At 40.1% G+C, this 14,487-nt stretch overlaps 1 protein-coding gene across 3 annotated transcripts in view; it reads right to left on the minus strand.

Moving 5' to 3' along the window:
* Positions 1-14,487, minus strand: part of CNTN3 (contactin 3) — a 297,168-nt gene that overhangs the window by 111,123 nt on the left and 171,558 nt on the right. For all 3 annotated transcript variants that reach the window (XM_072989444.2, XM_020811500.3, XM_078385204.1), the window contains exon 7: positions 884-1,020. In XM_072989444.2, coding sequence (XP_072845545.2) covers positions 884-1,020 — 137 coding nt within the window. The remainder of the gene's footprint in view (positions 1-883; positions 1,021-14,487) is intronic.

A 14,487-nucleotide genomic window follows, 5' to 3' on the forward strand; every position in this document is an offset into this window, starting at 1 on the left:
TCTTACTGTATGCTGCAATAAATGTAAGAAAAACATTAAGGCATCCCACTGAATAAATTTACAAGGGCTGTAATCCTGTTCAGAGCTTAAGTCGAAATGTATCTTCCCATCTATTCTTCCCTGGTAAACAAAGCACCCAGCTATGACTTGGGGGGTGGGGTATATGCACACTCCCAAGAATTATGGCATGGGTGTTTTATTTATCAGGGAGGAATGGATAGAAAGTTACAATCCAGTTTATGCTACGAGCAGGATATCAGCCATTGTGTAAGATTAAGGGACAATGGGCTAAGATTTGACTCTCATTCACAAATGTATGCTTCTAGCTTCCACCATAAAGCTGTCCATGTATCATCATGCAGGCTCGTGGTTTACTATCAGATCTTTGGAGCCTTTAGGGCCAAATTATACATTACATGTAAACTGAGATTCTAGTTAGTGTTTCAAAACATAATTCCAGCAGGTCCTATAATAAATCAGATTTGCAAATGAAAGCCAAGTTTATATCTAGATAATTACTTGCACAACAAAGCAAATTAATAATTTGAAAACTGTGAGAATTGTAAAGAGCTCCTGCAGAGGAAATGAGATGCTTTCAGCAACCAAGGAACTCTTGGGATCCATATGATATGTACAAGCACACGGAGCCCTCTAGTCTTTGGGTTGTATTGCCTGAAGAATGGGCAATGCTGGTGAAATAAGTTCCTCTTCATTCCTGCAACTCTCACCAGAAGATATTGGGGGGGGGCAATATGGTAGAATGAATAGAGGAAGCTGAAATGTTGTTGCATGAGCAGCAAAGGGAAGAAAAGCACAGGTATGATTACAATGAAAAGCAAACAACCTCCCCAAACTACTGCTACAACAACAACAAAGAAATTACCTCCAGTGTTAAAGGCTCTCCATTTCTCAGCCACCTATATGATGGCTTGGGTTTGCCACTTGCCCTGCATTCCCAGTATAAGTTGTCCTCTACTGCAGCTTCAAAATCTTTTATCAGTTGAACCCAGTGAGGCTTTGCTTGAAAAGAAAATGAATGGGGGAAAAGCCTTAATAAAGAGAATCTTGTTTTTCAAGCTAGAATAAGCTGTAAAATGTTAGTGAAGCAATTGACTGTAGTGCAGTGAATGTGCTGGACACACAACTGTTCCTTAAATAATATGTTAATGTCACATTGTAGTCACTCGAGCCTGTTAACATTGCTAACAGTATGGTAGAAGGTGCTAATTTCAATGTCATGCATCGCTGATACATAAGCATTCAGGAGGAAAGGTTCTATAAAAAGTAGAGAGTGCAGCCATGAAATCTCCCTGCCCTCCATAATAATTTCTTGTCTCTTCAATTTATTGAGCTTAGGATGCTTTTAAGTCATTCTGGCAGAGGGTGGACTAGAGACAATAAAAGTTTGTTCTACACACTAAGTGCTGTTATGTAGAATTGAGATGAGCAGGTTGTTGCTGCAGTCCTGCTACAAGGGCAGTTGCTATGCCAGGCATAAAAGCAAAATAAGAAAGTTATAATGTGCCTCCTGTAACAGATCCAGCTTCACAGCCAGCAGCTGCAGACTGAACAAATGAACTACATAGACACCACCACAACACCTGTAATCTTATTCTACAGAATGATATCCCCATGTTACTCATGCACAGTAGCTCATGTTACTCATACATCAATTAATGTATAGTGATAGTCAAATGAATTCATAGCATTTGGGAAGTGTGCACTTTTTAAAAATTAGCAGAAAGATTGAAGAAGACCACATACCACTGCTGGTAGAAGACCTGTATGAAAGACCAGATGCTTCCACAGGAGAAGACCTTAACTCCTTCTGTGGAAATACACTGGCATGTAGGTAATTTTTGCAGCAAGAATGCAAGGTTCTCCAGCATTTGTACAATAGAGGCCACTGTGGTTTTATGTATGCATGCATGCATACATGCATGCATGCATGCATGCATGCATGCGTGCGTGCGTGCGTGCGTGTGTGCGTGTATGTATGTATGTATGTATGTATGTATGTATGTATGTATGTATGTATGTATGTATTTATTTATTTATTTAATTTAATTTAATTTATTTATTTCCATGTCGCCCACTCTACCCAAAGGTCTCTTTGTCAGTACTATAGTGCAAAAGGACACTGCTGACATACCAGTCAACAGGAAACATGCATTTGAACCCCATCTTAATGATTTCTCCAAGAAAAGACAAAGGGCACATTTAGAGAGGGATAGCAATAATTATTTCAGCTGGAAAGGACCTGCAACAGAACAAGAATTTCTAGTTCAGAAAACACTATCTGAACCACAAAATTACAGGTACACAAGCTAATGACCTGTTCCTGGACGCAAGCCATTTAGATGGATGAAAGAAAAAAGCTTTCCTGATGGCCACATATAACTATGGATATCTGTTTAGTGAGGCTTAGTTAGCTCTCTCTCTCTCTCTCTCTCTCAGGCAATGTCACTGTACATAACATTCCCATTGAGACAGCCATTTGTTCTACTAGACACAGAGAAACAAACTGATAAAGACAAAAGTATTATAACTTGACTGTGATTTTTACATTGAATGTTTGGAATATTACTGTAGGCTAATTTTGTGCAGACCCTTTAATGTCACACAGCAGTGCCACCCCATGTTCCTGGATATGTATGTTACAGTCCATGAACTCTACTTTATCTGTGCCTTCATCTACCAGTTTCTGCATCCTCAACTGTGGGTTTTCATCAGTATACCCATGATAATCCATCAAAAGGCAGGAGAACAGTCCATTGTTGATTGGTTGTTGTGGGTTTTTCGGGCTCTTTGGCCGTGTTCTGAAGGTTGTTCTTCCTGACATTCTGCCAGTCTCTGTGGCCGGCATTTTCAGAGGACAGCACTCTGTGCTCTGGTGTAGTTGGCTTTGGAGTGCAGTATTTATGGCTGTGAGATAGGCTTTTGTCTTTTCTGTAGATGGGTGATTGATTACTTTTCAGCTGAAGAGGAATTCCTGGTAAACTGAGATTTTTGAATATTCATAGTGAAAACTCAAAAGATCACTTGAGAGTTATGAATGGGGATATTACTTCGCCCCCCCCCCCAAAATGACAGATATGGTGAAAAGGATCCCCACCTTCACCATCCATTCAAAGAGTTGTTTCCCCACTAAACTCCCCTTAGCAATTCCACTTGGGTGCTTGCAGTTCTCTAGAATCTAGATAGAGTAGGGAGAGTGATGTAGCCTCACAGACCTCCCCCTCCCCACTTTGATAGAAGAGATTTGTTTTCTCTAGTTGGAATTTATGACCCAGAAGCTATAGGTATAAGTTGCTACATATTTACTAGTTAGAGTCTTCATTTTATCTTTCCTTATAGCCTGAGAATTATGGAGGCAGTTACTTGGAGCGCTCCACTGGCTCCAATATGGAAATATTTAATGTTGTTATTATGTGCCATCAAGTCCAAACCAGCTTATAACAATCATAACAGGGCTTTCAAGGTAAGTGAGATGTTTAAGGAGTGGTTTAAACAGTTCCACATCCCAGTGAGTTTCCATGGCTGGGCTGGGATTTGACCCAAGGCTTCCTGAGTCCTAATACATCACTTTACCCACTACACCACATTGGGTATCCCCTTCAATGTTACATCACTCCTTCTGCAGGTATAATATTTCTGTTCCTTGAAAGAGAGATTAAATTCTGAATGAGTCTTTCTCAGTGTCGTCTGTTTCTTTCCTAACACACTTCAGTTTTCCTTCTTGAGATGACAACTTTGAAATAGCCCATCCTCAGTTCAAATTCTACTAAATCTGTCTTTTTCATACTACTGTAGCACTGCGTGCTATAAATGCAGTGAATTTAGTAGTTTTCCCAGTGGTCATAAGTCGGTAATTCATAGTTAGGATTACTTTGGCAATGTACTGCAACTCTTTTAAAATGTTTCTGATAAATAATTTCTAGAACCCTGTAGACATCAACTACACTTCTCCCTTGAATTGCATGGGTCTGAGCAGTACAGTTTTGGTTATACAGATTTTTCCCCAAACAAACAAACACTGTGCTGATATTCATTTTGAGGAATTGGCCGAGGAAGGAAAGTTTTAGACTTACTGAGGCCCTTGTTGGTGTAGCACCCTGGTCTGATGGTGTTGCCTGATTGGCCTTCTCTCTTGACATGTCAGCTCCATGTTGTAGCCATGGAAGGTGTTGGGACATTACAGGTGGCTGACATGGGCTGGGGAAGGTCACAGAGGCATGCTGGTCTACAGAGGGAGGAGAGATTGTTTTTCCATTTCCCCCTTCTGATAGAGACTTTTCTTGTCCTTTGGCTGCTGTTAAAGAAGTTCAGTGCTGAAAACATGGAAACACCATGGGACCCAAATGAAGTGTCACTGGTGACACCTGAAGTACTCTGAAGAAGCAGAGGAAAGTCATGACTCTGCAAGTAAGGCTTGAATTGATTGGTATGTATCACAGATTGAGGTCTGCAGCTGCGATTTATTTATTTATTTTATTTATTTATTTTATTTTTACCCCGCCCCTCTAGACCATGTCTACCCCTCATTTCAAGATCAATGCATCCAGCATAAGGGTGTCTTAAAAAAAAAGAAATTAGTGAAGCCATCACTGCAGTAACACAAGCAGGCATGAAGAACTTGCACTTTTTGCAAGACAGCATATTATGATGTACTGAAAGTGAAGTTTTTCTGTGGATGCTGGATTGTTATAAGAAAGGCACAGTCAGGGCTTGAAAACTTTTACAATGTCTCACCAGTCAACCAAAAAGTTCACAAGCCAGCAGACCGAACTATAGCCTTGCAACTTATGTTTAAACTTAAATGTAAATTTAAATTAGGCACTTTCTACATAACAATGCATACAAACCCAAAATAAATATACACTCAGACTTAGGCTGTTTTATTACCTGCGTGCCTGTGGGGTCATGAAGCCTGTATTTTTAATGCCTTTCTTTTGAATGTCTCCAGGAAAAAATAAAACTGAAAGCAAAAGTGCCTGGCCTCTTAAGGAGCCAGGTCTTTCGGATGAAATAGGGAGCAGGGAATCTCCATATTCTCCAGCATGGGACTACTCTACATTCTCCTGCAGAGCTATATATCTATGTGCCACTCGAACTCTCTTCTTGCAAGAGAGAGGATCAGAGAAAGAGAGAGAGAGAAAGAGAGAGAGGGTCTCAGGGTAAGGAGGGAGGGAGGGAGAGATGGAAGGAGCTGTGGCTGGTCAAGCAGTGTTTTTGCACTCGTCACAGATGAGGGGACAAGTGGATTTTTGAAGCCCTGGGCATAGCTATAGACTCTAATTCGATATGAGAAAAAGCAAAGCCCTTATATGACATCTTAAAACAAAAGGAAGGTGAAGGATCTAAAGTAGTAGTAGTAGTAGTAGCAGCAGCAGCAGCAGCAGTAGTATTTATTTTGCGGTCACTGACTCAAAATATATTTAAAATTTCAAAAATGATTTAAAAAATTTAAAATTAAATGGATTCAGTTGTAAAACATTAAATATTATAAAGTACAAGCGAGAATTTCCTTTCATGCTCTCTAAAGGATCTAAAGATGGAACATTTTATGCAAGCAAAGGATATTCTGAAATGGCTGTTGTGGATTTTTTGGGCTTTTTGGCCGTGTTCTGAAGGTTGTTCTTACTAACGTTTCACCAGTGTCTGTGGCTGGCATCTTCAGAGGACAGCACTACACCAGAGCACAGAGTGCTGTCCTCTGGAGATGCCGGCCACAGAGACTGGCGAAACGTTAGGAAGGACAACCTTCAGAACATGGCCAAAGAGCCTGAAAAACACACAACAACCATTAGATCCCGGACGTGAAAGCCTTCACGGATATTCTGAAAATTTCAAAAAAGAGGTTACACTTAAAAAATGTCTAGCTAACAGGAGAAGCAGCTTCTGCTAACCAAGAGGCAGCAAACAATTTCCCAGATGCCACCAAGAAAACCATTGAGGAGAAAGGATATGTGCCTGAACAGATTTTCAATGCAAATAAAACTTGCTCTATTCTGGGACAGAAAAATGCCACACAAAAATGTTTATTACTAAGGGAGAAATAAACACCAGGATTTAAGACAGAAAAGGATAGGCTAACTCTACTGTTTTGTGTGAATGAACAAATGATCAGGACTGCATTTATCTATAAAGCTGCTAACCCCAAGCATTGAAGGGAAAACATAAAGTTTATGAAAGGTAAAGATTTTTTGTTGCAAAACACGCAGATCTCTTTTTTCTGAAATGATTTCATGGATGATTTTCCACAAAGTCAGGAAGTACCTTGTCAGTAAGAGACTGCCTAAAAAAGTTGTTTTGATATTGGAAAATGACTCTGCACACCTAGAACCCCATGAGTTCAATGCCAATGGTCTATTTCCCCCTCAACACAACTTCTCTACTTCATTCTGTAGCTCATGGGGTCCTAAAGACCTTTAAGGATCAAACACATGGTACTATATGTACTATATGGAAAAGATTGTCAACACAATGGAAGAGAACCCTAACAGAGAGAACACCATGACAGCCTGGAAGGATTACACCATAGAAAAAAAAACATGAAAAACATCAAGCCCAAAACAATAAATTCCTGCTAGTGAAAATTGGGTCCAGATTTTGTGCATGACTTGTCTGGGCATAATACAGAGGCATTCAAGAAAATCATGAATAAGAATGTGGTTACAGCAAAAAAACAACAACCCCCCCCCCCCAAAAAAAAAACCTCTGCAGCCAGGTACACAGAGCATATAATATCTATGTTACAGCAACTGCACTGGCTACCAGTCCATTTCCAGGCCCACTTCAAAGTGATTTTCATTATCTATAAAGCCCTATATAGCCTGGGTCCTGGCTACCTAAGGGACCATATTTCCTCATATGAGCCTTCTTGGTATATAAGATAATCAGAGATGGCCCTTCTCTTGGTCTACCAGCACAGGAATGGTTGGCGGAGATACAAGAGAGAATCTTCTCTATGGCAGCTCCCAGGTTATGGAATGCTCTCCTTTGGGAAATCAGGCTGCCCCTGTTCCTTTTATCCTTCCACCTACATCTGTAGACCCATCTTTTCAGGCAGGCTTTTAACAATCAAGATTGAGTCCCTGAATATCATTTTTAAGTTAAGATAGTTTTCAATGCTTTGTTGTTGTTTAGTCGTTAAGTCATGTCCGACTCTTTGTGACCGCATGGACCAGAGTACACCAGGCCCTCCTGTCTTCCACTGCCTCCCGGAGTTGGGTCAAATTCATGTTAGTAGCTTCAATGACACTGTCCATCCATCTCGTCCTCTGTCGTCCCTTTCTACTCTTGCCTTCACACTTTCTTATCTGCAAATAATATTGCAGATAAGATGCAAGAGCTAGAATTTGTTTTTAAATAGAATTTTGGAATGTGATTTTGCAGAATTTGCACAGAGTATGCCAAGTTCTACAAAATGAGAATGTGAACTTGGAAACATGTGCAGAACTGTATGTATCATTAGCTGACCAACTGTTACAAGTCACAAGATGAATGTGAAAGATATGAAGCAGCTGCAAAGGAAATGCTACCAGATGTTGATTACAAGGCAGCTACAACTCGCAAACATACCAGAACAAAGGTACCCAATGACAGAGATGCACCAGAAGTATATTTGAATGCCAGAGATAAATTCCATATCAACATTTTTTAAACTATTGTTGACAAACTTGAAACTGAGATGAAAAGGAGATATACATAAATAGAAGAGAGATTTTCTTTTCTAAGTGATGTGCCACATGATGTCACTCCAAAGTAGTGGAGCCTCAGCTTCATGATCTGTCCTTCCAGCGAGCATTCTGGGTTGATTTCCTTCAAAATGGATAGGTTTGTTCTCTTTGCAGTCGAGGGGACTCTCAAGAGTCTCCTCCAGCACCACAATTCAAAAGCATCAATTCTTCGGCGGTCAGCCTTCTTTATGGTCCAGCTCTCACTTCCATACATCACTACTGGAAAAACCATAGCTTTGACTATGTGGACCTTTGTCTCAGCTTTTGAAAATGCTGTCCAGGTTTGTCATCACTTTCCTCCCAAGAAGCAGGCGTCTTTTAATTTCGTGGATGCTGTCACCATCTGCAGTGATCATGGAGCCCAGGAATGTAAAATCTGTCACTGCCTCCATATATTCCCCTTCTATTTGCCAGGAGGTGATGGGACCAGTGGCCATGATCTTAGTTTTTTAAAATTTTATGTTGAGCTTCAGACCAATTTTTGCGCTATCCTCTTTCACCCTCATTAAGAGGTTCTTTTTTTCCTCATTTTCTGCCATTAGAGTGGTATCATCCGCATATCTGAGGCTGCTGATATTTCTTCCTGCAATCTTAACTCTCGTTTGGGATTCCTCCAATCCTGCCTTTCGCATGATGTATTCTGCATATAAGTTAAATAAGCATGGGGACAAAATGTCATACTCCTTTCTGAATTTTGAACCAATCAGTTGTTCCACATCCAGTTCTAACTGTTTGTTCCTGTCCCACATATAATTTTCTCAGGAGATAGACAAGGTGGTCAGGCACTCCCATTTCTTTAAGGACTTGCCATAGTTTGCTGTGGTCCACACAAACAAAGGCTTTTGCATAGTCAATGAAGCAGAAGTAGATGTTTTTCTGCAACTCTCTGGTTTTCTCCATAATCCAGCACATGTTAGCAATTTGGTCTCTAGTTCCTCTGCCCCTTCGAAATTCAGCTTGTACTTCTGGGAGTTCTCGGTCCACATACTGCTGAAGCCTACCTTGGAGGATTTTGAGCATAATGTTACCTGCTTTTAAGTATTTTAATTCTAAATATATTTTAATTAGTGTATAGTTTACTTTTTACTATTTAACATGTTTTTAATTCTGTTCTTTAATACTGTGAGCAGCCTTGGTATTCCTTATTGGGAGAAAGGTGGCCTATAAATCAAACAGATCAAGTACTGTACAGAAACATTTTTAGAGAAATGAAAAAGTGAAAAATCTAAAATTGAGATTACAATTCATTTTTGTAAAGCAACATTTCCTCCTCCCCAACCTACTTAATGTGATGATGAGGACGAACATCTCTGTAAATATAAATTGTACATACAGTACAGTATTGTAATCATCATCTGGTATGTACCGTTAATAAATAAACTCAGCTGTTCTCTCTCTCTCTCTCTCTCTCTCTCTGTGTGTGTGTGTGTGTGTGTGTGTGTGTGTGTGTGTGTGTGTGTGTGTGTGTGTGTGTGTGTGTGTGTGTGTGTGTGTGTGTGTGTGTGTGTGTGTGTGTGAAATCATTGTGCTTTGCAGTTACATTTCTGGAGGCGTAAGAGTTATACCTGGATTCTGAACTACATAGGGGTTCAGGAACCGTAACCCCGGCATTGTTGAAGGCATAAGTATATTGTCCACTTCAGTTCCCATTATTTGAACTAGAGGTGTCTGGAATTCAACAGTGATATTAATCATGGTACCGAATTATCTCAGAGTTACCTTTTACTATTTCTGTAGTATAACCCAGGGGAAAAATTATAAATAATAGGTCAATAAATATTTTAGGTGTTCTTTCCTTGTACCATTTCCTGCATCACTGGGGTGTTTTGTAACAGATAAGACTTAACTATCTCCCTTTCATTATATATTAAACCATTAAATAGATGATCAAAAAACACTGCAATGAGTGTGTTTCAGGTTACTGAAGCGTAACACTTGCACAATTGTAATTTATGTTTTGGAGGAAAAAATCATGTGGATAATTTAGCGCTGTCTTGTCAAAAACTTAACATTTACGAGCTACTGCATCTGAATTTGCTTTTCAGCGTTGATTCAACATGTTGAACAGCAATAATTTTATGAATGAAATTACAGTCCTAGTAAAAGAGTATAAACACTGAAGTTTTACATATTAGAAAAAAACAAAACACAGTTTTCACAAGGTAGAAATTTTCAGCATAGAGATCTAAGCATTAATTTTTGCCCATTAATGACACAGATCATACAATGACACAGATCATGTTGTATACTATTATGTATCATTTTTTCCCTTCAAATTCTGAACAGTATGGATGCTATCTGTGTCCTTATTTTCCCAAGGTAGATGGCAAGATAGTTTAATGAGTCAAGCACAAGGCTGAGGAGCCAAAGGTTGATAGTTCAATTCCCCACTGTGCCTCCCGGAAGAAGAGCCAACCTGCATAGCCTTGGGTAGGTTGCACAGTCCCAGGACACCCCTAAAAGAAGACAACAGTAAACCACTTCTCAGTATTTTATACTGAGAAAACCCTCGAAAGGGTTGCAGTAAGTTGGAGTTCGTGATGGCCCATGATCAGGGGTGGATTAACCATTAAGCATGTGCTTAGGGTCATCAAGGGAAGAGGGGGCACTACAGAAATTTTCCATAGCGGAATTTACCAGGGCCATATGGTGCAATACTGCAAATGGTGCAGCCATGAAAAAATTACAGATATATACAATAATAACAAGAGCAATGAGAGATTGTAGACTTCCATCAAGGATCATGAAATCGAAGGGGGGGGGAATCCCACCCCAACAAATGAAAGCAGGGGGAATTTTCTTTGCAGTCTGTGAAATTTGTATACAGTCTCTACAGTGTCAGAAAAAAAAGCCAAACACACATGTACTCTGACAAAAACATAACCTCGGTGGAAGTAAAAATAATAATAATAGTAATGATAGAGGTTAATGACATACATTAATCTTGGGAATAAAACAAAATTAGAATCTGTTAAGTTTAACTACCCCACGGTCTGCGGAGACTCACGTGATGGTTCTTGTCTAACTTCCAAGTCTTGTTCATGTTGGCTGTCCCATTCAGTTGTCCACTGAGAATGAGACTGTGCAGGGGTGCTAGTAGCTCACTCAGTGTCCAGCATACCAACAGGAAAAACAGACTTCTAACATTGTAACTTTGTGTCAGGAACTGGCCTACATGGACCTGCTAAGGTAACTGAAGGATGAGGGCCAGCCTGACTGAGGAATTGCCTGGTGTTTGCAGACTCAGGCTCTGGCCTGAGCAGAAGCTACTAGGTTACTCATGAGGGGACCACCTGGAAGCCTGGAGAGAAGGCCTATTTAAGTAGTGGTTCTCCTTTCCAGACCTCAGCAACATGTGTCTTCTGCTCTGGCCTGCGAGTGCAGCCTTGCTCCAGCCTTGTCTTCTTCCAGAAATTTTCCTAGTTCCTGCCCTGTTGTTCCTGCTTTGCCTGCCAGCCTTATTGTTCCAGCTCTGTTACCTACCTTGTAGGATTTTTAGCATAACCTTGCTAGCGTGTGAAATGAGTGCAATTGTACGGTAGTTGGAGTATTCTTTGGTACTGCCCTTCTTTGGGGTTGGGATGTAGACTGATCTTTTCCAAACTTCTAGCCAGTGTTGAGTTTTCCAAACCTTAACAGCATCATCTTTTAAGATTTTAAATAGTTCAACTGGAATGCCATAACCCCCTCTGGCTTTGTTGTTAACCATTCTTTCTAAGGCCCACTTGACTTCACTCTCCAGGAAGGCCCAAGGTCAGCAACCACACTATCTGGGTTGTCCAGGACATCCAGATCTTTCTGGTATAATTCCTCTGTGTATTCTTGCCAGCTCTTCTTGATGTCTTCTGCTTCTGTTAGGTCCCTCCCATATTTGTCCTTTATCATGTCCATCTTTGCACAAAATGTTCCTTTAATATCTCCAATTTTCTTGAAGAGATCTCTGGTCTTTCCCTTTCTATTATTTTCCTCTAGATCTTTGCACTGTTCATTTAAGAAGGCACTCTTGTCTCTCCTTGCTATTCTTTGGAAATCTGCATTCAAGTTTATGTAGCTTTCCCTGTCTTCCTTGCATTTTGTTTCCTTTCTTTTCTCTGCTATTTCTAAGACTTCGTTGGACAACCACTTTGCTTTCTTGCATTTCTTTTTCTTTGGGATGTTTTTGTTGCTGCTTCCTGTACAATATTATGAGCCTCTATCCATAGTTCTTCAGGCACGCTGTCCACCAAATCTAGTTCCTTAAATCTGTGCTTCACTTCCACTGTGTTTTCATAAGTGATTTGGTTTAGATAATACCTGACTAGCCTAGTGGTTTTTCCTACTTTCTTCAGTTTAAGCTTGAATTTTGCTATGAGCTGATGATCAGAGCCACAATCAGCTCCAGGTCTTGTTTTTGCTGACTGTATAGAGCTTCTCCATCTTTGGCTGCAGAGAATATAATCAATCTGATTTCGATATTGCCCATCTGGTGATTTCCATGTATAGAGTCGCCTCTTGTGTTGTTGGAAAAGAGTGTTTGTGATGACCAGCTTGTTCTCTTGACAAAACTCTATTAGCCTTTGCCCTGCTTCATTTTGAACTCCAAGGCCAAACTTCCCTGTTGTTCCTTTTATCTCTTGACTCCCTTCTTTAGCATTCCAGCCCCCTAGAATGAGAAGAACATCTTTCTTTGGTGTCAGTTCTAGAAGATGTTGTAAGTCTTCATAGAACTGGTCAATTTCAGCCTCTTTAGCATTGGTGGTTGGTGCATAAACTTGGATTACTGCGATGTTGAAAGGTCTGCCTGGGATTCGTATTGAAATCATTCTATCATTTTTGAGATTGTATCCCAGTACAGCTTTTCCCACTCTTTTGTTGTCTATGAGGGCTACTCCATTCCTTCTAGGGGATTCTTGCCCACAATAGTAGATATGATAATCATCTGAACTGAATTCGCCCATTCCCGTCCATTTTAGTTCATTAACGCCCAGGATGTCAATGTTTATTCTTGCCATCTCCTGTTTGACCACATTCAGCTTCCCAAGGTTCATAGATCTTACATTCCAGGTTCCTATGCAGTATTCTTCTTTGCAGCATTGGACTTTCCTTTCACTTCCAGGCATGTCCACAGCTGAACGTCCTTTCGGCTTTGGCCCAACTACTTCATTAGCTCTTGAGCTACTTGTCCTCCTCTATTCCTCAGTAGCATGTTGGATGCCTTCCGACCCAAGGGGCTCATCTTCCAGCATCATAACTTGTAGCCTTTTATTTCTGTTCATGGGGTTTTCTTGGCAAGGATACTGGAGTGGCTTACCAGTTCCTGCTCCAGGTGGATTGTGTTTAGTCAGAACTCTCCACTATGACCTGTCTGTCTTGAGTGTCCCTGCACGGCATAGCCCAGAGCTTCTCTGAATTACTCAAGCCCCTTCGCCATGACAAGGCAGCAATCCATGAAGGGGATTGCTGCCCTTCTAAGACTACTTAGAAAGGTACACAAAACTCATCTCATGCTTTAAAAGTCAATGCAACCAAACAGCAACCTGTGCCATTTTGTGTGAACTGTGGTGTTAGCTTTAAACATTTTGTGCACTGTCACTTAATTTGTGCAAAAAATCCTTCTTTTCATTCTCTTCATTTGCCGATAGTGTTGCAATACCTATGTATGAACAAGGTGAATACATCTGCAGTTTCTTATACCCCTGTGCACTGATGCAACATATTTGGATTTAGAGACCTAGCTACTGGTACCTGCTATATTGCCAGAAATATGAAATGCTGGAGGCAGTATGAACTTGATGCCTATTAGCAAAAATCATGAGAACTGGGAACAGAAAAAAGAGGGAGCATAAATAATATACATAACAAGTTCTACGGAAAAGTGAAGCCAAGGACAACTCTACCTCACCATTTCTCAGTTGTGCAGTCAAGAGGGCTCAAGCACACTGATCTTTACTTTCACAGTTAAAACTTCACTACATCCTGAGCTTGAATCCATGACAGAAGGTTTCTCATGTTTTGCATGCTGGATAAGCCATATCCATGCTAGTTTAGTGCCAATAATGTAGGTACTTTTCAACTACTGCTGTTCTCTATTACAGAATATGAACAATCCATTCTGCTACCATTACTTCTCAAAGCTACAGAACTCTCATAATTGATTGCCTCTTAAATTCATTACATGCATTGGAACAAATGAAAAGAAATATAAAACAGCAAATGTCATATTTTTAAATGTGAAGAAAATGAAATGAAAGTGTGCTTGTTGCTAATTTGGTTATCAGAGTGTCTGGACAGGAATAATTTATAATATTACTTTGATCTTAGTGATTGTGCAAAATAGCAAAAATATATATTTTAATTAATATTTCTGAGGTTGCTGGAGTAGCTAACAATCCAAAGCTGCACTAGAAAGACTTCTGAATTATGCATATGTTACAGCATCCCTGGTGTGTGCACAGCATTTTGAAACAGTGGGGAAAGAAGGCCAGTTATCCAAAGGTCTTGTGCTATTGAAAGTTAAGAAGCCATAATGCCTATTCAATAAAGTATTCAAATATGTGGTCAGTTTTAAAACTCTCGGTGGAATTAAGGGCAAGTAAGCCCATACTAACATTTAACCTCATGCTTCAATACTTGCTTAAATCACTCCTACCAATGATGGTAATGAAACTATCCAAATTTGTGCATAACTGCTTAAAGTTGTGAATGGCAAAGGGAAATAAGTTAGCTGCATTTCATCATCCACTGGCATTGCATAATATGGCTATAT

The sequence above is a fragment of the Pogona vitticeps genome, chromosome 2, assembly GCF_051106095.1.
Source record: "Pogona vitticeps strain Pit_001003342236 chromosome 2, PviZW2.1, whole genome shotgun sequence".
NCBI classification, from domain to species: Eukaryota; Metazoa; Chordata; class Lepidosauria; order Squamata; family Agamidae; genus Pogona; species Pogona vitticeps.